This window comes from Hippoglossus stenolepis, chromosome 22 (assembly GCF_022539355.2).
Source record: "Hippoglossus stenolepis isolate QCI-W04-F060 chromosome 22, HSTE1.2, whole genome shotgun sequence".
Lineage (NCBI taxonomy): Eukaryota > Metazoa > Chordata > Actinopteri > Pleuronectiformes > Pleuronectidae > Hippoglossus > Hippoglossus stenolepis.
The window spans coordinates 7733829-7758047 of NC_061504.1; the positions used below are offsets into that span (position 1 = coordinate 7733829).

A 24219-nucleotide genomic window follows, 5' to 3' on the forward strand; every position below is an offset into this window, starting at 1 on the left:
AAATAAATGCAATTCGGCTGGAAAATATTTAAAATATAAGCTAAATACAAAATAATGCCCCAGCCAAAATTATGTATTATTATTATTATTATTATTATTATTATTTTATTATTTTATTGTGATCTGTTGTTGTTTATGTGAAATCACGTGGCTTGTTATATATTCATTCATATTTCGGGCTGTCATGTTAAAAATAGAAAGTTAAAGATCATAAGTAGATCGTGGTGCAATGTGACAGTTTAATTTAAAGTTAATAGTTGGTGTAAGTGTGTCTGACACTGGAGCTCCCGGTGACATCACTAAAACATGTTCCTTCCGTCCGACGCTGTGTGGAGCTGCTCCGGCCGAACGTGAACCGCTGCTCGCAGACCAGGAGACAAAAGCAACAAAGTGAACCCCGCTCCGGATCAATCAAATGTGTCAGATTTAACCGTTTCGGGGCCACAAACCCGGCCATCACACCGCCACACACCACGGTAAGTCCACCGGGCTCTCGTTGGCGTCCCGGGCGGGCCCGGTTCGGCCGGGCCGTCGTGCTGAGCGCTGGTCTGATTCTGATCCCGTGTGGTTCGTGTCGCCACGGCTGGTTCTGCCTCGCCAGGTTAGCTCGTCTGTCCTGTGTGTGGCCTAGCTGGCAGCTAACCAGCTAGCTGTCGTGGTGCGGTCCGAAACGTGCTAAACGCGGTTACTCGGGTCAGCGCGACGTCAGCGGGACAGTTGAAGAAGTTCCATTTAGCTGTAATATCCCTGCTGTGGATCCATGTGGCACCACTACTGTACCTGTGCGTTGTTTTTAATGTGTCTATTAGCCTCGCGGCTAGCCCACTTAGCATCAGGGTAGCCACCGTGGTGTTTACTGGCGAGGACGCGTATCAGGCTGCTGTGTTTCATTCTAACGTTGTTTTTGATATTGTGAGGCGGGTCTCTGAAGTTTGAGCGGTTCGTGTGGTTCAGTGAGAGTAAGAAGAAGAAGCCCGGTGTGAAGCCACACATTTTACAACCCTGGGTGTTAGCATGAACATGTAAGCTAGCCAGCGGTGGCTATTTTCTGCTGTCCTCTCGCATCTTCCTGTCTTTAGCACTTCAGCCAAACCCGGAAAACCGGCTGTCACCGACCACGTAGGAAACGGCTGCTTGTTTTCGTGGATCCCAATTTATCGAGATCGAGAACACCATCGGTCCTGTAACCACATCAACGAGCTCACATTTCGCCTAATAGACGGTTATTTGTTATGGATTACTACAAGTTGGTGTGGTTCGGGACACTTGTTTACTCGGGCTATTGATCTCAGAGGTGATATGGCTTGTATGTGCACATGCAATATGTTGTGCAATGCCACCATATACTGTTATTGCCTTGAAAACAAGTGTTTGGACGATATTAATATTTCTCTGCTGGATATTGATTTTTTATTTTTTATTTTAAGAATTGTTATTACCACATTTGACCCGATCCCTCAGCCTGTGGTTGACCGGCCATCGAGGCACAAAATACACATAATATTCAACCAAGCACCGGTTTATTATGTGTACCTAACGAACACTAATGCAGTCTTAACAGCCTGCAATAAATCCCTCTGTCATTTAGACGATCATGGTGTCTTTTTTTCAATGTGTAGGCTGTAGCTTGTGGTGCGGTTGAATTGTACTCTGTTTTATTTGATATTTCTCATTTTTCTCGTATATCTAGTTTTGATGTAAGTGAGGTTAGTGTTTAAATCACTTCTCTAAAACCAATGCTAGCAGAAGCAGTGTGTAATAACGTGAGTCACTGAAAAACATATTTCTCAATTTTATTCTAACACCAACCTCAGCGTATTTCAATGATTCATAACATCAGCTGCTAAAGTGTATTGTATCAAAATTTAGTACGTTTAGTATATTAGAGATATATCATATATATGTAAAGTACAACTGTTCCAAATAATCAATTGTATTATGGGAAAAGTTACTGGTGTTAAAGAGCATACACACACACGGTCCCAAAAGTAAACAGTAATATCTTTAAACATAGTTTTTCCAGTGAATTGATTTGCATACAGCTTTAGAGGGCGGTGCTTGTGGGACGAGCACAGGACATTGTGATTCAAATTGCTCCCAGAGTGACTGGACAGAATGTCAAGGCACCTGTAAATGAGCCTCACAGAGACCAAAGGTAACACTCGGTCCGGGCGGTGCTCACCTGCTTGCAAATTCAGACATTTCCATGTCTATCGCTGCAAAGCAAATCAAAGTGGCCAGTATCACATATAAAGTTTCATGATATAATTTTACAGTAGGAGTTGTAATGTTACACACCAGTGTTATATAAAAGTCTGGTTAGTTTTGCGATATTAAGAATGAAAGTTAAATGGCCTGTTCAGGACTTTTGTTCTAACACTGTACCTGTATTACCTGTTTTTGGAGTCTTGTTCCTTTTAAAACAATCAGCTTTTTCTCTCTCCCTCTCTCCAGGTCGTGTGCGGTGAGGTGGAACAACTTCAGTCATAAATGGAGAGTGACAAGCAGGCACCCTGTGTCCTGGAGAGCCCTACGCATATTAGAATGCCTGCTTGAGAGCTGCTGTATCGATGACTGCACCTGAAGTAGGTGATTACGTTTGACAACGCAGACCTGACTATTCTACAGAAACCATTGGGCTGCAGCCATGGACGGGGAGGAAGAGGTGTCACACATGAGCGAGGATATGGATATGGTCAGTGAACCCAATGGCGCCATAGAAACTAAACGAAGAGAGGCCAAAGGGACCTGCCTGAAAATTGAGGGCCAGGATGGCTACGTGTTCAAATCCTACAGCATTAAACCTTGTGACACTGCTGATGCAACGTCCCCTGGTTGCTCCTCCATAACACTGGATAAAGACTCTCCCCCTTCTCCCAGTCTATCTTCTCAGGGTGACAAACAGGTGGAGTCCGATGAAGCAAAAGAGACTGATCCAGGTTCTCCCACTTTTTCAAACAAATGCCTAAACACTGAAACTGAGGAAAACGCAGAGAACGAACAGTTTGAAAACCTTAATGAAGCAAGCGAACATATCAAGGAGGACATCGGGGATGCAAATGAAATGGAGGAGGAGACACAGGATGACGAAAGGCTAGCGTTTGGTAGCTCAATTGGCCCTTTTGTATCAAGAGATGGTGACGACTACAGTACTTTACTAAGCGGATACTCGAGCCTTTATGATGTTGCTATGGACGCTGTCACTCAGAGCCTTTTGTCATCCATGAGGAGTCATTCCAACCCGAGGAAGAAATCTCCTGCCTGGAATCATTTCTGCATATCGCCACGAGACGGTACCAAAGCAATCTGTTTATACTGCATGAAAGAGTTCAGTCGGGGAAAGAACGAGAAAGACCTCAGTACAAGTTGTTTGATGAGGCACGTGCGAAGGGCTCACCCCACTGTGCTATTACAAGAAGGAGCAGACGCATCCTCAAATAGTCTGACTAGCTCCCTCGCCTCCTCTTTCACACCTGCCTCCCCAAACTCACCAAAAAACGGAGACTTGACTAATAGCGTCACTACTTCTGCCTCAAAGAACACTTCACCGTCCACCTCCTCAGCTGAGAACTCAGACCTGTCATCCAAAGAAGTGTTACCCAAAGTAGAACCAAAACTCGAACCGTACGTCGACACAGACACCGTTGGCAGCACGCTCTCATCCTCACATTCCAATGACAACAACCTCGAGGACATGTCAGACGGAGGGCCCGAGCGTCTTCCCGGCACCCCAAAGAGCTCCAGTTCTCGTCGGAGATCAGCTGTATGGAAACATTTCTACCTGTCGCCTGTGGACAATTCAAAAGCAGTATGTATCCATTGCATGAATGAATTCAGTAGGGGGAAAAATGGTAAAGATCTAGGGACGAGCTGTCTCATTCGTCATATGTGGAGGGCCCACAAAGAGGTTGTCATCGAGGAAAACGGACAGGGAAATCACATTCCCCCGCCCTATACAAACCCGCCCTCACTTTTGTCTCGCACACAACTGCAGGATTCACTGGAGGTGAAAAAAGAATCCCCCCTTCTTCCATCCTCACCGGAAACCATATCAAATGAGCTGCCCCAAAGCATGGAGGAAAGTGTGCATATAAAAGAGGAATCTGATGAGGCGATGCAACTCTCAGGGCAGGAGTCCTCTCTCAACCTCTCCTTCAAAATTCAAGAAGAAGATACCCCCCTGACTTCCTCCCCATGTCCCCCCTCGGAGGGCCCCAGCCTCGATCAGGATCATTCAGTTTTCCAGCAAAACAAGAAGATAATGAAACGGGTGAAATCCGAAGTGTGGCACCATTTCATAGTGTCTCCAGTAGACCAGTTAAAAGCACTGTGCCGTTACTGTCCATGCGTCATCAGCCGCGGGAAACGGGGCGACTTTGGTACAAGTTGTCTGATGAGGCATCTCATGAGACGCCACCCAGACGTCCTCAAAAACCAAAAAAGCACAGATGAGAGGGAATCTTCCTCCCCTCATCCCTACACAAGTCTCAGTGGAGCGGACGGAGTTTCAACCAAAGAAACTGACAGCCCGTCCAGTGAGAAGAAGCCACACACCCTGCCTGCTTTCAGCAAAAAGACGTCAAAACTGTGGAACCATTTCTCCATTTCACCCACTGACCCCACAAAGGTGGTTTGTTTGCACTGTAGCCGCACAATTAGCAGAGGCAAAAAGACTACAAACCTCGGCACAAGCTGCCTCTTTAGACACATGCAGAGGTTTCATGGACACGTTCTTGAAAGTAACAATGCTATCTCAGGTGATGTGCAGTCTGCTGAAATTCACGTTAAACAAGAGCTCATGGACACGACAGTTTACGAAACGGAACAGAACCGTGAAAGGTTTGATGAACACCACCCGGTTGCCAAAAAAATCACCAAACTTATCGCAGAAATGCTCGCACTGGATCTTCAGCCATCAGCTATGGTGGAGAATGCTGGACTGAACCGACTGCTCGAGTACCTCCAGCCTCAGTATTCTCTACCACCTTCTTCTTACTTTACCAGCACTGCCATACCAGACATGTACGAAAGAGTGAAGGATGTCGTGCTGACCCACCTGAAAGAGGCTGAGGGGGGTGTCGTCCACTTCACAACTAGTATTTGGGTCAGTAGCCAGACAAGGGAATACCTGACCCTTACCGCCCACTGGGCGACGTACGAGTCAAGTGTCAGACCCCAAGGTCAGGACTTCCACTGCTCCGCTCTTCTAAATGTCTCTCAAATAGACTGTGATAACGATATGCATGACATCCCAAAGCAGCTAGAGTATCTGTGGGATTCTTGGATCACCTCATCAGGGCTGAAAAAGGGGTTCACTGTAACTGACAACAGCACCATCAGAAACACGTTGGAGGACCATGGCCATGTCGCCATGCAGTGTTTCGGACACACCATAGACCTCATTGTTAGCGAAGCCATAAAGAGCCAGAGAATGGTTCAGAACCTTCTGAGTATTGCACGGAAGATCTGTGAACGTGTGCACCGCTCGGCAAAGGCCAAGGAGAAACTGGCTGAGCTGCAGAGGGTCCACCAGCTGCCGGAGAACCAGCTGATACAGGATGTCCCGTCGAAGTGGAGGACGTCCTTTTTCATGCTGGAGCGGCTGGTGGAGCAGAAGAAAGCGATCGACGAGATGTCGGTCGAGTGCAATTTCAGGGAAATTATCAGCTGCGATCAGTGGGAGGTGATGCTGTCGGTCTGCAATGCACTGAAGCCGTTTGAAGTCGCCTGCAGGGAGATGAACAGCCACACCGCCACTCTGGGACAAGTCATACCACTGATCCACATCCTCAACAGAAAGATAGACCTGCTGTTCGACGAGACTGTGGGCATAGACAACATGCTCAAGTCTCTAAAGGAAGCCATGGTGAGCAGAATGTCAACAACTCTGCAAGACCCACGATACATCTGGGCGACCATGCTGGACCCACGATACAAGACGTCATTGTTCACGGAGGAAGAGGCTGAGCGATTTAAGCAGGATCTGATCAGCGAGCTGGACTCCTCGTCTACCTCAGTTGCAGCGAAACCTTCGCTGCCCAACGGCTGCAACGAGGAACCCGTTTCTTCCGACGCCCCCCACCCAAACAGGGACAACCTCTGGTCCCTGATGGCCGACATTCGGCAAAAGATAAAACACGAGGAGAAGCCAAAGTCTTCAGAGCTGGCGGTGCTGGAGTACCTCGAGGAAGACATACTCGATCAAAGCTGTGACCCCCTCGATTATTGGAACATGAAAAAGTTCCTGTGGTCCGATCTCGCCAAAGTAGCCGCCCGTTATGTTGGCTGCCCTCCCAGCATCATCCCAGCAGAGACACTGTTCAGCACAGCGAGCGTCAACTATGCTCTAAACCAGCCCAGACATTTACTGGAGAACATGGAGGGCCTGCTGTTCCTCAAGGTCAACCTCCCTCTGATCTATTTTCAGTACTGATTAATATTGAGCATTAACTTGAAAACCCTTTATCAAGGACCAAGTTGCTTAGCTGTGAAATGGGTGGGGTGTTTTTTTTTTACTGTCGGGCAAAATGTAAAATATCAATTTATACACTGATCGAGTCTCAATGCAAAGGCCAGATGAGGTTTTATTGTATTCTGTGTACTACTGTTGAAACACTTTGGAGCTGTTGTGATGAATAGTCTCAGTCAGAAGTGTATCAGGGAGGGAGGGTTTTTCTAGCTGTAGGGGTTGATGATGATGTGTTTGCTTGTAAATCGACGTTTCTGTTCTGTGTCTACTCTCTCCTTGTGCCTTATCCAAAACTACTTCAGGTCAAAAATGCTGTAAATACTTTTTGTTAAATTGCGCGGATCACGTCAGGTTGCTTTTTAATTTTTATGGATAAAAGATAGATGCAGAGTTGTTTTCCAAGTGAAAACATGGTCCAAAAATAAATGCTGTGACTGAAAGATGTTTTAAGTTAATGTTATTTAATTTTCATTGTGAATTCGTGGCTCATGGTACTGTCATTTAGAAATAGATCATTTTTTTACTTGTGAAATGTTTTTAATAAGATCATGTATAATATTGCTGTATTTTCAGAATAAGGAGTTTGTTTGGAATATACAATTTGTCTCTTAAGCACAATTTAAGTTTATGTCCAGGGGATTAAATTATGGGTTTATTATTGAGTAAAACAATGTACTGTACATTTTTATATGAAATTACTTCTGAACCTAATTTGATAAATGTTTGAGCATTGAGACTGGAACCATGCAAATTTTGTGGTCATTTGTAAATAAAGGTTTTCCTTATGCAAAATTGCCGTTTGTTTTTGTTTAATATCAATTAGGATTAATTGTACAAATAGGGATTTCTGGGTTGTTACTCGTAACTCGTGTTACTCGTGGGCTGCATAGCCCCCCTCACTGAACTGAAACCCAACTGAACGGTGGATATTACCCACTTCCTGAACTTCGCCAGCTTCCTGAACCAAAACAACCGCTGCAACAAATGTTATGTAACAAACACACCACTATGTTGAGGATTCTGGATATTTTAAAAAGTTTTCTTACTGAATATCAGAAATAAACACTTTTTTCTAAAAACTAAGTCTTTTTAACTGATCTAAAGTTCAGTGTTACTCCTGAACTTGTTGGGCCTGATTCTGACAATTGAAGCTGCAACTGTCAGCTTCACACTCCTCACTTCTCACAGGAGATTGTATCCACCCACCAGAGTAACATGAAGCAAGAACAATCATTCAGAGTGAGGAGTGGGACTGATTTTAAAGCTGCTATTTTAAGGTTTAAAAAAGTTGCATAGTACCGATTTAAAAATCAAAATGTTGCCGTCTTCACATTCAGCTTTATTCAGCTATAATACACAATATACAAATGACAATCTGAGGTAAATAATATATAAACTTCAGATTATAAAATTGTTTCATATGAAAGCATTTTTTTTCTTGCAATCCATGTGTATGACCACTCCAATACCAGTCTTAGCATTAGCATAGAGAACCATTTGAACTGGTTGAATATTTGAAACACCAGCAAAGATGCATGACGGTGTTATTCCAGTTCAACATGTTCACCCAGTGGTGGAGCACATTTTAGCAGTTAATCTATAGTGGAATAGAAACGAATCTGGAAAAATACCCTTTACATTCCAGTCTATACTATTATAACCTGTGAAAACACTGGTCCACAACTGTCACATTTGGTCACCAAGATAAACGTCTGAATCCAACACAGCACTCCTGTAAAAGTCACTCTCTTTGAGGCCAGGCTTCAGTCTTCCTCTTCATCAGCACAGTTTTTCTCTCCAGTCGCACACTGACTGGAGGGAAGTGAAACACGTTGAAGGCGGTGTTGCTGTAACCTTCCATGAAGGCCAGAGGCTGGTGAGTGTCCTGGAGTTGATGTATTTTGGTAACATCAGCCTCCATTAGCAGATGAGAGTACATCTTGATTTCAGGGTTTGATGGATTCATGTCCTCACGTTTGTCATATCTGTTTAAAAAGAGTAAGTCATTATTATTATTAAGCTTTAAATGTTAGTATTGTTCACATTAGATTTACTGACAGACGTGAGATAATAAACACTGACCTCCAGTTTCTGTTTTGCTCCAAGAACCGTGACACTCCAGTTTCAGCAGCGTAGGTGTCAATATGAACAAACACGTCTAGAAGAATTAAACATAAATGAATTTTTTAAACAACGATGATTATACAGGATTTTGTACAATTACTAAAAACAAATATAAAGGAAAATATTCTTGATTGTCCCCTACACAACTAATGATTTGTCACAATTAAAAAGCTTAAAAATAACACAAAAACAGAAAAAGTAATCCAAGATGTACCACAAGGATTTCACACTGTGCCCATTTTATTTCTTGAACATTTCATACATGTTATTGGTAATATGGCTGATCCGGCAAATACAAATAAGCTGAGAGTGACTCGCACCTGCAGTTGCTGGCAACAGCTTGTGGAGTTCCTGCATCCCGCGGCCCCCTGGGTAGTTGTGATGGGAAACATAGAGACAGATGCTAGAGTACGCTGCGTTGGTCAACAGCTGGCCAACCACAACCACAGAGCCCAGTTTGTACATCCAGGATTTCTGGTAGTTGCACAAACTAAAGTAAACAGGAAAAACGAAAAAACAAATGAGGAACATGAGCAGAAGCCTTCATCTAAGAGAACAGCAGGTTTCTCCTCCTCAACTGTTTCTTTTGTATCCCAAACATCAGCTTTGTCTGATTAAGTGATAATGATGTTAATGTTTTCACTGTAAACATTGGGGGGGTTTCAATGCTTTGACTTGCATGAAAGAGCAGCCTCGGGCCGCCACCAAACTGAGCACTGGGAAAATGTATATGATGAAGCGCAGCTCCTTGTGGGGCAGCAGCGAGTAGATGAGGATGAAGCCGACGGTAGGAAACATCAGCAGCCTCATCCGCCTGTCGAGAAGGCCGAGGGGGACGAAGAGCAGCGTGCAGCCCAGGGCCCGGGGCACAGCAGAGTAGAAGTACCAGAGAAAGGGGGAGGTTTACTGGGGAGAGGAGTCAAGGAGAACTCGGGGCGGGGGGGGGTTGAGATCAACCTTGATGGTTTTTATTTAAAGCATGAAGTAAATGTACAGGTGATCAGTTTGTTCATGGGAATGTACAGGTGTAAATGAAAGGATATTCCCCAGTTGGAACTTTTGTTGAGAATAGCGTTGAACCACAAAACTTGACCTTCAGGCCACAGGAGCTTCCCCCAAAAGAAGGAGTCAACAGCCACTGTCAGAGCTGCAGAAACAAAAGGAATCAAAACGATCTTTGTGCACATGCTCAGTTTAAGCAAAACTATATTTATACAATGTACATTCACCACTCACCCAGGGACAAGATCCCGGCAGGAACCGCGTAGTAAAGCAGCTGTAGCAGCCCCAGCTTCCTGCTCAGCAGTGATATCAACAACATGAGACCCATGAAGATGCTGAGCTCCGACCGGAACACGATGATGACTAAAGCAGAGAGGCTGATGAAGCGGCCATATTTCTGAGCCATCCAAGATGTGAACGCTACAAGAACTGGGAAGAGAAACCTACTGTCATCATTTGTAGATTAACCCAAAAAAATTCTGGATGATTAATACTGGTTCGTCTTACCTATTGGAAGTGCAAATACATTAGGGAGTGTCCTGGTGCTGTAGAACATCAGGTGAAACTGTGACGCACATGTCAAACAGAAGAGCCCTGCAACTGTGGAGCCAAACTGCCTCCTCACCTCTTTCTGCATGTGCCACAGTGCACCGATAACGCAGACTCCCAGGGAAGCTCGGACTGCACAAAACACATCAAAACAACACATGTTTAAATGGTTTAAAGTGACAGTTATTTGAGTGGTGAGTAGTGAGATGTTAGTGATTTACCGATCAGCTGTGTGTAGAATTTGGGTGCATCCAGCAGCGAGGACACAAACACAACGGGGGAGGAGAGCACGGAGAGGAAAAGGGGGCCAAGGAAAGTCCGTGGCACCACACCAGGGAACTCATGGTGGTCATACTGAAACACAGAAAATATATCACAAATGCAGCCACAACTTCACACAGGAAATGGGTTATCACTTCAGTTTTTTTAATTTGCTCTTCACACGGAAACAACCGCCCATTTAGTAGCTGATCTGTGGCTTTCATCACATGGTCTTGAGCAAGAGACGGAAGATCACCCAGTTGTTATGGAGATGCTGATGTTCAGATTTCCATTTTCACCCAGATACACAGATAAATTCCGCCTGCTGATGAAGACTGTGTCATGTGATTTAGATGAAAGCTCCGACACAGCTACGAAACGGACTGATGAGATTTCAACTATTACCGGTTCTGTAAAACGCTGAAAATGTATGATTAGAGTTTATAAAAAAAGTATTTGTATCTATTTTTTGCTAATGTTAATAATAAAGCACACATATATTATGCTATATGATATTATATCATATGAACAGGTTATATTTTTAAAGCAGTAAGATTACTTTGTATAGATTTGAACAGATGACTTTTTTATTCCTCAAACAGTACAAGCTTCCTCGTTGTCATCTATTTTTTGCACTAAATATAAAAAAATAACTTCAAATTGCACAATTATAGCTTTAAATATCTCTATATATATTATGGCTTTAAATATTCAAACAATATCTTTGTCTACGACTGATAATAGTATAAAAACGGTGTATTTCTTTAATATATAATAACTGTGTTAATGTAAGTGTGGTCTGTGTTAGATATTCACTAATGTTTACATAAATATGATGTGATGGACTGGTGTTGTGTACAGTTAGCTTGTTAGCACATCCACTAAATCCATCTAAAACAGCTCCTTACCTTGTCAAAGTCAAGTCTGTGATATAGAATGTCGTGCGCTGCTTGTAGGTTGAAGCTCTCCTCGACCTTGGTGAACGGGCAGATGAATAAATGCAGGAGAGACACAGAAATCAACAAAACGAGCAGTGGAAGCCCCAAAACTTTCCTCTTTTCAGCCATGACAGCTGAGAGCCTGCTGTCACTTCCGGTCCTGACCGGAAGTCGCGCTACACGACATGCTGTCATGTCGCTAAAACACTTACATTATTTTTCTAGTCGCGGCATCAGGGTTGTGATTATGAATTCAATTAAATAATTAAATTAGAATAACAAATAAAAATCGTTTTAACGAAACAACCAGGTTTCCTGTCATTTCCACGTGCGGAAGGATCTACTTGTCCCGCGCGTGGCGGCTTGTGATTCGTTAAACATTTGACTGACAGGGGCAGACAGCCAATGAGCGCAAGCCACAATCGTAGCAAGGAGCTGACGCGGAAACTCCAACCACTCTTACCGGCATGTAAATACAACCGAACTGCGCTTTGCATAGACAGCGTTGACTGATGTTTAATGTTAACGCCACCTCGTTCCGATGAGAGGGAATCGAACTGTGTCCCGATGTGAAAGTGGTGTCTGCAGTGAACGGTAGCGATGCTGTCCACAGGTCCACAGCTGCGGCTGCTGCAGCTTCTGTCCTGTGTTACTCTGCTTCTGCTCCTCAGAGGCAGCAGCGCCAAGAGGGACTTTAAAAGCGCCTGTAGCACATGTCGGCAAATCACTGACGACTTCAGCAAGGTCAGTGAACGCGACCACACGTCTGTACTGTGCTGTCTGTCATGTCACTGAAGGGTCCAACCAAATGTGGGGTTAACCCCTTGTGCTAAATGTCTTCAAATGACTCGTGTGTCTTCCTGGTTTGTCTCTGTCCCACCATGTCTGTGTGTGTTTGTGTTGCAGGGCTTTGACCGAACAGCCAAGCAGAACTTTGGAGGAGGCAACACCGCCTGGGAGGAGAGGAAACTGTCCAAGTACGAGACGAGGTGAGACGGAGCCTCCTGTCCTGTCCCACTTCAGCACACAGTCCCATTCACAGAGAGCAGGAGGAATCTCATCAGAGCTGCTAGAGAACAGAGAGGGACATGAGAGAGAGACATGAGAGAGAGACCTGCAAGTTATATTAGATGTTGAAGGAGCTCAGGGGAAGTCAGTGCTGCGTCAGTTTCATCCTGACAGACGAAAACAGAATGAAAAACACATTAAAGTCAGTTTACATGAAGTAACGACAGAGAGCAACACCTTCACAAGAAAGACCATACTGTTGTGTCATCTGGCTCAAACATGAACAATGTCAACACCTAATCTGATACTTAGACATTTGAATTGAAATAGTTTTCCACTACTTCAGGGGTTAAAAAAAGCTCTAGAGAACTAACCTGGTTATGGGTCACATTAACCTGCCCCAGTGTCACCTGAGCCGTGTTTGCTCAGTTTACACCGGAGCTGCAGAGCGTTGCACTGAGCACACATGGAGCTTATCAAAGATCTGAATCTTTAACCGACAAGTGGCCTGTAACAGAGCCAGTCATGTCGTATTCTGAGATCTTGGTAGTCGAGACGGTAACCGAGGGTTAAACCAGGCCTTTGTCATCAGGCTCTGGAACTTTGAATGCAGAATTGTTAACTGTTTTTTTGGGGGTAAATCCCGATAAATGCAAGTTATTAAGCTTTGATTCAAAGGAAGCTACTGACTCAGCTGCGGTACTTCCTCAGGCAGAGTGTTCCAGAGCCTCGGGGCCCTGATTTCAAAAGCTCTGTCCCCCTTCACCCGAGGTTGTGTGGGGGATATAAGCTACAATGTACTGAGGAGTCAGACTATTAAGTGCCTTATAAGTAATTGAAAGGAAATCCATTCTAAAAACGTACACAGAAACCTCGAGTATATGTAAATGATGAAGCTCCTTGTGGGGCATGTAATTTTGGCCATTTCGCTCATCCCTGCATCATGCATTTACACACACACACACACACTATCTCAGACACTATCTCAGACAGTTTTTGATACAGTTTCCGCCCCGTCCGTCTTTTCGCAGTGAGATTCGTCTGATGGAGATTGTGGAGGGCCTGTGTGACAGCAGCAGCTTCGAGTGCAACCGCATGGTGGAAGAGCACGAAGAGCAGTTTGAGACCTGGTGGTTCAAGAGGTGAGAGTTGGTTCATTGAGATGTATGATGAACAAGGAAGCTGGATAGAAACACTTCTTAACTCTGGGGTGTCAAAATCAAAGATGGACAGATTGAGGCCATTTTGACAGAGATAAACACCTGCCGAGTTGTTTGTGGTTAATTTTAGTTTCGCTCAGTAAAATGTGGTAACCCTTATCTCTTCCTGTTGTGTTTCCTGTTGCAGGAAAACAAAACATCCTGATCTGCATAAGTGGTTCTGTGTTGAAACCATCAAAGTGTGCTGTCCCAAGGGAACGTATGGACCAGACTGCAACGGTGAGGACACAAGCTTACACTGCTGCTGTTTGAATACGATAGAGATACAAAATGACCCTGTCAACCTGAGGAAGTAGCACCAATGTTAAAATGCAATGTGTGTGTTTGTGATTCTCCCTGTAAGCCTGTGTCGGGGGCTCTGAGACACCATGCCACCGAAACGGAATGTGCGACGGCGATGGGACTCGTGGAGGGAACGGAAAGTGCAGCTGTAACCACGGTTACGAGGGGGAGCTCTGCCTCGACTGCATCGAAGGCTACTTCAACGAAGTGAGGAACGACACCTTCTCCCTTTGCACTGGTACAGGATCTCTGACATGTCCCCAGCCTTCATCTAAAAACGTGTTTGGGAAGTGATGAGTTAACCTGTTTGGGCTTCACTTCCTCCTGCAGAATGCGACTCTTCTTGCAAGACCTGCACCGGAGGAACCAGTCAGGACTGCGATGAGTGTAAGGACGGCTGGGAGGAGGACGACCTGGAAACTTGTGTCGGTAAGATAAGATTATTTAAGTGGTTTAAACCAGAGCTGTGTTAAAATATGTAGATCTTTGATGATAAAATAGTTTTCATGCTGATTGGATTAAAGACATGAAGAATGTAATGTAGAATACAATCTGTTCATGTGGCTGTAATCTTTTAAACTGCAGACGTGAACGAGTGCTCCGAAGACGCTTCTCCGTGTGAAGAAGATCAGTACTGTCTCAACACAGAAGGCTCCTACTCCTGCAAGCGTAAGACCACTTATAATAAACCGTTTCATTTTAAAAAGCAATCTGTGCTTTGTCTACTGAGAGATTCTCATGACCACAGGGCCGATGAACATTTCATTTATTTTATTCCACTTCACTTAAAGATATTTCTGTGACGTGTGTTTAACAGAGAGAGTGTTTCTGTTTGTCCTTTGCAGCTTGTGATAAAGTTTGCTCCGGCTGCACTGGAGAAGGCTCTGATAAGTGCCAGGCTTGTGCCGGCGGCTACGAGGACACAGAGGGCACCTGCACAGGTGTGGTGTAAATCATAGACTGTTCGAAGGGTAACATTTCTATATGCTCTGTGTCACTTCTAGAAAAAATTCTGAGTTAGTTCAAAAATGGATACAAACAGAAGCTACAATTTTAAAGCCATTAACACATAGTGAACATTATGTCCGTTATCTATAAGTACTCGACTCCTTCCAGCCCCAAGCCCATTGATTTCTACTGAGCATGAGAATATAAAAAACAGATCATAATTGTATAGTTTAAATATAAAAAGAAAAATTGTAAGTAGTAGTAGTAGTAGTAGTAGTAGTAGTGGTTTTTAGCAAATATTACGGATTTATACTGTCAGTCCTCTATATTCCTCTATAATCCCATCATATTTCACTTGTCATGTTTGGTATTATGTTTGAATATTAAAGACGTTTGTAAAATAGTTTTGCCCATTATGTAAATACAGGCTTATGCTTTGCTAGTGCCACTGTCATCATGTGATTGTTACATATTCTGTCCACTAGAGGGCATACCAACATTAGGCTATAAATAAACATTTACTATTACCAACAGGGAGTAACGAACCTTAAACAGTAAAAATTATCTGTTGAGGCTCATGTTGACTTCAAACCATCAAAAGTCTGCATCTGTAGAATATTTATATATAAGAGATGTGAAAACATCAACAGAAGGGGGCAGTGTTTCACTCTATTTCTTCCTTCCTTCCCCTAAACGAGGGTAAACAAAACCACATTGTGAAGCTCAAAGTAGAAAGACAGGGCCGGCAGCTGCAGCATCACAATATGATACTTATTAAAATAGGAATTCCTGCATTCTAATAGTATTGATATTTTGTCACACTTACATGTTAGGTGTAATCTTATTCTAGTCTGGGTTCACTTATCCTTATTATGTTTTTTGTTTCCTAAGACATGGATGAGTGCTCCCAGTCAGAGCCGGTGTGTACGAAGCAGCACCAGAAGTGCATCAACACTAAAGGCAGCTACGTGTGCATCTGTGCGGTCGGCTACGAGGAGGAGGACGGCGAGTGTTTGCAACCGCCACAGCCAGGTGAGTCAGTGTTGAATATTCTGTCAGTTATTTCTTCAAATAAAGTTTGTATCGTCTGTTACAAGGTTTTTATACAAACAGCACAGGAAACCAATTGATAACACATTGAATATTGTGCACGAAAGATTTTATCAATACTAAAATTGTATATACTTCTACATCTATTTATCATATTATTTGTTTTAGAAGAAGCGGAGGAGACAGAAGCAGAGGAGACGAGCACAACTCCTCGTACAGACCTTTGATGTCTGGGACCATTAGAGGAAAGTCCGTAAGAAGCCGATCTTAGAATCGTCAACGATGAGCACTTAAAGTACCAGCTGCACTTCGGCCCAACGGAAGCTGCTCCAACAGTGTTTTCCAGCTGTGGACCAGGGATTACAGGGCAGAAGAACAGAGACATTTGATGCTCTTAGTACCGCTGGTTGTTGTTGCTTTTCTCTGGTTTGTGCAAATGACCACTTGTTGTCTTTATCTGTTGTAAGGTTTTAAAATTTGAAGGCGTTTCAATAAAGGTGAATCATTTTGAATTTAAGGTAAACTCGTGTCAATAAAGTGTGTTTATTCTGTTATTTATTCTAGGAGAACAAATGTAGCAGGTGGAAGTAAAATCTGTGCAGTTGCAGTCCTCATAAACGGCCACAGGATGGCAGTCTAGTCACGTGGAATTGAGTTAATCCAAATAGGACAAAATAGAGCATCTCAATGTTTTTACTCAAGCTTCCTTCATGTAACTGTCTTTGATGCTGGGATTTACTTGAATGTGTTTTACTACAGGGATTGAAGTATAATATTTATACAGAATACAAGTTTTCACACCACAAATAACCTTTTTGCCTTTGACCGGGACTTCTTCAACTGTCTTTATCACAGACTTCTTCTTTTGCTCTTCTGCAAATACGCAGCACTGTAACCACTCAGATGCTGCGAAGCGTTTTGGCCAGACCTTCCCGCGGCCCCGCTTGGATCAAAGCATATTTTCCTGCCCCGCGTCTCACCTTGGAATAAGTCTTCCCAGCTTCCTGCTGGATGATGTCAGCTGTTTTGACTTGACAAGCCCGCTGAAGGTGGAAGGAACATCCAGTTGAGACCTGTCTGAGCTGGATGTCAGGCAGCAGAGATGCAATCATGCCACAGGCCTACCCCCCACCCCTGCACACCTCCTCACACACACACACACGTTGAAACACCCGAGCCTCCACTTTTCACCCCTGGATGTTAACTCCACTGTATGGGAAGGTTTTATCAGGGAGGCTGGGAAATGGTTCACACCCCAAAAAACTAGGATCTATATAATTGATATACATGAAATCACACAGAGAAGATGTTTCTAAAATGACTGAACAGAGACGCAAACACACATCGCGTTTCTTTAATGTCATTATACTGCAGACAACACAACAGGATAGCAATGACACTCTCTGAGATTTAGAAAACTGTATTAATTACATTGGAAAATGAAAGACAACACTATATAATGGACTTATTTGCCAGCTAGCTTTGTCCGCAGGCAGTTTTCCAGTCATTTTGCGAAGCTGAGCTAACTTCTAATGATGCGACTGGTATCAATCCTCATCTTGTACGAAATCTTTCTTTATCACATATATTAAAGCTGTGTCCTACTTCAGGGACCGAATTTGGCCAACAAACGCGTGCCAGTGACGAAGCCAATGTGGTAGCCACTACAAAAATATACCGGTAACAGCAAGACGAGCTGGTGACCTACGTAGACCAGCCCGTTTCATTTAGTCTCAGCCTCAGCAGACTGCTCAGTCCACATGGGGCACGCCGTGAACAGCAAGTAGAGTCTCTCAAAGGATGCAGCCCCTGAAGTGGGACACGGGAAAAGAGCAGCAAAGGTAAACAAAGCTCGCTTCTAGGCAACCTGTGAAATACATGTATCATAAGTAGGTGAAGGGCTTAAGTCTGTCTTAATGGGAGAGGTCAGGAAAGATGAGAACACAATAAGCAGAGAAAGCAACAGAGATCGTTTGCATGAGTCAGTGCTTCAGACTAACACATGAGTCAGCGTATCTCCTATTGATGCTACAATACCCTCCTCGGTGAATTGAACCTTTATCAGAGCAGATGAGATATTTGAGTTCCACATCTGGTCTCGGTGGTGAGCGCTCTACCAGGAAACTTTGCGATCGTGTCGCAGCAAGCTGATGGAGTCACCGTGCACCATGAGTAATAATCATTATAGATTCACCTGGCTCCTCTGACTCACCACGGCTCGACTAACTTGCTGCAAAGTGAAGCAGCAGGGATTCAAGCTCACGATCTGTGACCTTTCTCTGCTTCGAAATTTGTACCGATCACCTCCTGAAAAGATATATAAGCTGCTTCCAGCCATGCACCTTCTCTGGAGGAGGTCCATGTGTGAACGTAAATGTCTGAGTGAGAGCCTCCGGATAAGCTGCGGTCCTTCCCCACCAGGCCCCCTGGTATAAAGTCGGCAAAAGGTCTGTAGAATCCGATGTGGGTGAATGGGGGGGGTTGATGATGCTTCTAACATGCAACAGTCGCCAAAATAAAAAATAATCTCTGCATGAGAAAGCGGAGCCATACAAGCAGAAGACACCGACGAAGAGGTCAGGAGAGTTTGTGGTGATAAGAGCTGACGACGGCGTTGATGGGCTGTCAACAAAATCACGTGATCTCCGCAGCGGGATTAATTATTAATTAGTTACTTCCTGCCTCTGTCTGCTCCTCCCGGCTGCTCCACCTCTCGCTTGAATAATGCGAAGGATTTGTTGTCAACCCGAACCCCTAACCCAGAAAACCTGCCGCTGCGTTGTGCATGTGTTAAAGGCAAAGTCCGGACCCAATTCTCCGGGCTTTATCCGCAGGTGTACAGTTAGCATTTATTCATCGTACCTTAAAATTGCTACTATGTCATTTTAAAAATGCAACAAGACTTTACATTTGACTCTGAGCAGAGCAAATAGTCCCAGCCATAGATTGTATGATGTGCGATACGTCTCCACTTCCTCCCATTATCCAGAAATGAAGCCATAATCTCCCAGACTTGCACAGTTGGAACTACTGAGACATGGAGTCACAATATTGAAGTCCCAGTCTTTGGATTTTTACTTTGACTTTTTACTTTGGCCCTTGTCCCATCCACTAACGTTGTGGGGGTGGGTTTTATGGCCTATACTGCAGTCAGCCAACAGGTGGCGTTTGGCTTCACTTTTGGGAAGTTCATCATTAAGACACTTCCTCTAGAATATTATTTACTCCACATGTTGCCCCGCCCCTTCCCTGCGGCGCGGCGAGTCCCCGTTTGGATTCCTCTTAACGTGCATCAAGACATTGATGTTGGCGTTCGTGCTTATGCACATGCACAGATCTGCCCGTGAGTGTGTTTACACTGACTGCAGCAGCATGTGCACAAAGGCTCTGTGGTTGGAGGGGTACCCTGCTCTTCTCTCTGCACTTTGTGGTGGTTTTCTTCTGCCAGTAAACCTCAGCTGTGGCGCACATGGTCCAGCTGTAGCGGGGTGACCATGAGGACACTGACAGGGTTCCTGAGGAAACCCAGGAGCATGCAGAGCAAGAAACTTTTGCAACCTCCTCAGTGCTTTTTATTCTTACAGGCCAGGACACCCTGCCTTCCATTCTCCTCTTCATCCTCATTCATCAGTTAAATCTCAGAGCTGCTCTTTCCCAAAGCTATCCTTAGACAACAATCCCCTTTGTTCCATTGTAAGGCAGCGGTGACAGGGATAATCACAGTGCTGAGATGCACTGAGGGGAACTGCGCACTAAACCAGAAGCCAGATGTGGCACCATGTGCTCCTGTCCGGCTGTCAGTGGTCTGCACCGCCTCTGATGTCGGGCACTCCTTAAACTCGCTGTCCCCTCTGATGCGGTCGGGTCTGCCTTCCCTTCACCCAGCTGGAAAGCTCCACCGCCAACAATTAAGCCGGACAAATTGGAAACTGTGCCAGGCAGAAGCAACTCAAATATAGAACTTCTCAAGGTGCTGTTTGGGAATCAGCCTCAGTGAACACACTGACACCAACAAGTCGCTTTGTGAAACAGACTTTGGCGCCAAGTAAAAGCATCGGATGGAGCTGGGGCAGCAAGTGAAGCCGCTTCTCTGGGGTCAGGAAGGAGGAATTTGAAGATTTGTGTTTTGTACAACAGAGATACAACACTTTGACTTGTGGGACTCCAGAAACATTCTTTATTTATCCGGTTGTATCAGACTTTACAAGCAAGACTACACACTTCTATCTGAGCAAAGCCTGCAGGAGGACAGAGAATAACCTGCAAACACAACATCGATATTACCAATAGAGCTGATTTAAATATAGATATTCTTTGTTGTCCGCAAAGGGAACCATGAAATAAATAAAGCAGTGCAATACAAAAAACGATTCTAACAAGAAAAACAGGATTCAAAAAGACATTTTAAAAGAAAAGCAATGCCCACAACTGACAAACATAAACTACACATATATGTACCTTTGATTCTTAGCAACATTAGCATTCAGGATGTGCACAATCAACACACAAAACAGACTCAGCCTACGTGTGGAAGCCATGATGCCCACATATGTGTGAATAGAAATATGTGGCCTTATTCATCGGATGTTTTCTTGATATAATAACCTTGACTAGCTTTAAGTTGAATTGAAATTAATTAAAATTTTAATTGATTTTGGTGCGTCCCTTTAATTTCTCTCCTGCTTAAAATCATCAGTGTTCATTTGTGAGGAGCGTGTTGATAAGTAATTTTACTTTTGTCGAAGGTTGACCGTTTTTTTCTCTAAAACCGATTTAAGCACAAGTATTCAGGGATAAAAGTGAATCAGTATAAAAAAAGAAGATTAGCACTGTGTGAATCACGCAGCTCCGATCGTGCAGAGTTTACAGTGTGTGTTTAGGGTCTGGGCTGACTTTCTGATGGGAGGAAGCAGTAATGTAAATCTGAATTATTTACATCATGAAATAGCTTTTTTCTTCACAACAAGTCGCCTGGAGCAGCACAGAAATAATACATTAGCTAAAAACACCAGTGACACCAGTGTTTTCCACTCATGGGTAAAAAATATATATATATATATATATATATATTACCTGGGACTGTTCTGTTCAATAAGAGTGTAAAACCCATCCAAACACTTTTAATTATTCAGCATGTTATGTGGCCCTGCAGGTTGATTGTGCTTGAAATGAAAAGTTAGAGAGAAAATAATAATTTTTTTGTCTATTTCAATGTAACTCCATGTTCTTTATACCTCATGTGCAGATGTTGCCTTGAAAGCTAATGTACTTTACTAGAAATATACAGACATCAGCCACAGTGACTGGTTCTACTGTTGTGGCACATCAGCATATATCTGTGACCTGTTTAGAAAGAGTTTATTCTGAACCATCAGTCAAGGGACTCAACATTTATTTTGTACCGGCCAATCAGAGAGCAGTATGGGCTTTTTGGGGAGGTGGCCTTTAAGAGACAGGAGCCAAAACCAGAGGTTTCAAACAGAGGCTGAAAAGAGGAGCTGCAGCAATGGACAGTGTGAGGAGAGTGATGAGTTCTATTAACACTAAAGCATATGAACATTTTCAAGTAATAACCCAAATTATAATTATGAACCTGTATATCAGCATGATATGTCTCCTTTAATGCTGATCAGTGTGAGTACTATGTGCACACACAGCCGCGTACATGGTATATACATGTGATATATATAATAAAAGAGCCTTCTACATTTCTCTCCTGTATTCTGTTATTAGAGAATTATTAATGCTGGTTTCAGTTTGTGTCACTTGCACATCAGCCTCCCATAGAAAAATACAGGGGCTAAACAGCCTCTCAGTATTTCTCAGGGGAGCGGGAGGAAGAGGAGGAGGAGGAAGAGGAGGGAGAAGGAGACAGGGAGTGGCGCGGCGCTCACTGGCTGCTGCTGCACAGAGATGTTGCAGACAGGTAGGATGGATTGATGTTGCACTCACCTCTGTTTGATCTGACAGGCAGAGCCCAATGTCTGCGCGTGTCTGTCTGCACATGCAGTCATCTGTGTGTGTCTGTGTGTGTGTGTGTGCTTGCGTAAGAGTGCGATAAGATTTGGCTTGTGTGTGTCCGTCTGCGTGCGGCTCTACAGTGTGACTGTACTGTCTGGCCTCTGATCTGTTCCACCCATCAGGAATGAGAGGAGACACAGAGGGCGACTTTGATCTCCCGGAGATTTCGTTGTTGCCGTCCTCTTTCCTAAAATCTTTGTTTTTAAAGACTCCAAGTCAAAAAAGAGCGCACATAAATCACCTCAGTGCTGTGCATTTTAGTCTTTATTTATTACCCTGATTTATACCACACACTTACATTAAAGGCTCTTAATTGACACTCTAATCCATTTCCCCCAACAAGTAGAGGCTTTACTGTCTTTTTTCCACTGACATGAAATAGCAAATGCTTTTAGACCGCTGTGTTTACATGCACTTACAGTAAGTAACCAGGTTACATTCGGCTTTCTTAAGTAACCAGTTACTTAAATGTCACGTAAACCACAGACCTGAGCCTCGTAAGGACACCAGAAGTCACAATGATGAGACGGTGGTGAGGTTGAATTTCATCAAAGGACAACCTGTTATCTAGTATTTGGATGAGAGAATGCATCGCAATGGCGTCATTTTTAAAAGGTTGTGTCAGCCGCATATTGGAGGAGCATTGAACAGACAGCAAACTGTTTTTCATAGTGTTATTCCTGTTTTTCAGGTGTAAATAACAAGGTCAAACCAAACCTTAGAAAGGTAGAGTTTCAGAGATTGTGTGGGCGATAATGTGACCTATTTCACACCAGTTGTAAGTGGACGTTTTTCTATGTATTGTTTGTGTTTTGCATTGTTAACCTATTTCAGCACCTGCAGCAGCATAAACCACGAGCGGCCTCCCCACATCAAACACACATTTCTCTGTCAGCGTTGGACACAGCTTCAAAGCACCTTTTCCGAAACCTTTTCTCTAAAAACCAGTTGTAAAACCCCCGATGGAAGCAGAGGCCCCGCGTTCGCTTCTACCCGCCGCGGTGTGCGTTGCCATGGCGCCCAGGCGGTGTTGACACTGGAGGATGTAAACACACTCGGAGGAGAGGGAGCAAGGTGGAGGAGTGCAGGGGAGAGAGGGCGTCTCACACACACACACACAGGCTCAGACAGACTACAGTGGATTAGTGTTTGGGGAGAGTGGGAGGTCACAGGTTTGATACTGTGTGTAACTTAGCTGTGAGAAATGCTCTGTTGGGAAACAGACTTATTGTTGTCTGGTGCAATTTTTCCTAATGGACTCAACTAAAGTGACAAATAAATGACAAATAAACACAACTTATTTAGAAATTAGGTCTTTTTGTTATAGTTTTTTGCACACAATATTATTAACATAAAATCATAAACAGTTGTTGGCTAATACGATGGCAAACTGTTTCCTGTTTACACACTCGGAGCATAGACTGTGTCTAAAGATGGACGACATGACAGCTCCCCAAAAGTGAGGCCAAAATGTCTCAATCGCCCCCTGCTGGCTGGCTGCTGTGCAGGAAATAAACCACACCTCATCCGTGTTAACAGATGGGACGTAGACCAAATTAAAAAGTCAAAAGATCTGTCAAATACATTTTTATTAATTTCTTAACATACTGATGTTTGCTAAAGTGTTTAGTTTTCAGGTACGTTGGGTTTTAATTTGTTATTTGATGCTATATAAACAGGGTGAAACCTCATTATTGACAGCTGAGATTGGTTAAGCCCATGCATCATCAGGATCTGGATGACGCAGGATAATTTTGGTTAATTAGGGAAGACGGAAATTGTAATTTTATTTTGATTGCTCAGTACGGAGGCTGCCGAGAATCGAAGGTGCTGTGCAAAAAGAACAGTTCATTCTTTGAAGGCGTTAAAAGAGGACAGATGTACGCAGCCCTGCACGTCCTCCTGCTGGAGACTGTGACAGACTCACAGGCTGTTCTGAGGCCACAAGTGAAAGACTGGCTCTCGGGTGACGAGTGGGTCGCAAACAGCTCCACTTGCATGTACGACTTCGCTCTCACGTTCTAATTTGTGGCGATTGTGTGAGTGTTTTATTGTAAATATGCTCAATTTACTTTCAATGGCAGTCACGCTCCTGTTTTTCAACCCCAGCTTCTCACAGGCCACTACTGTTGGGTCATCAAAACATTCTCACGTCTCCTTCCAGTTCCTAAACGTGACTCCGTCTGATCCCCGTTTTATTGGGTGGTTTAGGGGATGTGTTTCCTTGCAGCGTAATAAAAGAGGACATGAGTCTCTTATGAACCTTCAAAGCCGCGTGCGGCCACATGAAAGCGAGGGCCGGCCGATCGCCACAACAACAGCAGCAGGCATCAATTCCAGTTTTCTC

At 43.9% G+C, this 24219-nt stretch overlaps 3 protein-coding genes across 4 annotated transcripts; 2 read left to right on the forward strand and 1 right to left on the reverse strand.

The window, feature by feature from the left end:
* Positions 1-138: 138 nt before the first annotated feature.
* zbed4 (zinc finger, BED-type containing 4) lies at positions 139-7261 on the forward strand. Its single transcript, XM_035147125.2, has 2 exons — positions 139-476; positions 2455-7261. The coding sequence occupies exon 2, from the start codon at positions 2648-2650 to the stop codon at positions 6431-6433; it is 3786 nt and encodes a 1261-aa protein (XP_035003016.1). The 5' UTR covers positions 139-476; positions 2455-2647; the 3' UTR covers positions 6434-7261.
* Positions 7262-7787: 526 nt separating this feature from the next.
* Positions 7788-11553, reverse strand: alg12 (ALG12 alpha-1,6-mannosyltransferase). Its single transcript, XM_035147128.2, has 9 exons — positions 11314-11553; positions 10366-10498; positions 10103-10276; positions 9830-10024; positions 9637-9740; positions 9273-9496; positions 8914-9083; positions 8552-8627; positions 7788-8454 (listed from the first exon to the last, which is right to left on the reverse strand). Exons 1-9 carry the CDS (start codon positions 11536-11538, stop codon positions 8211-8213), a joined length of 1545 nt encoding a protein of 514 aa, XP_035003019.2. The 5' UTR covers positions 11539-11553; the 3' UTR covers positions 7788-8210.
* A 195-nt stretch (positions 11554-11748) lies between these two features.
* creld2 (cysteine-rich with EGF-like domains 2) lies at positions 11749-16374 on the forward strand. Of its 2 annotated transcripts, none has more exons than XM_035147130.2 (10): positions 11749-12087; positions 12250-12332; positions 13383-13493; positions 13699-13790; positions 13915-14091; positions 14184-14282; positions 14439-14522; positions 14699-14794; positions 15693-15833; positions 16023-16374. In XM_035147130.2, exons 1-10 carry the CDS (start codon positions 11944-11946, stop codon positions 16076-16078), a joined length of 1083 nt encoding a protein of 360 aa, XP_035003021.2. In that variant the 5' UTR covers positions 11749-11943; the 3' UTR covers positions 16079-16374. The 2 variants fall into 2 exon arrangements, with proteins under 2 accessions (XP_035003021.2, XP_035003020.2); XM_035147129.2 differs by having other exon boundaries at positions 11750-12087; positions 16020-16374.
* Positions 16375-24219: the final 7845 nt, after the last annotated feature.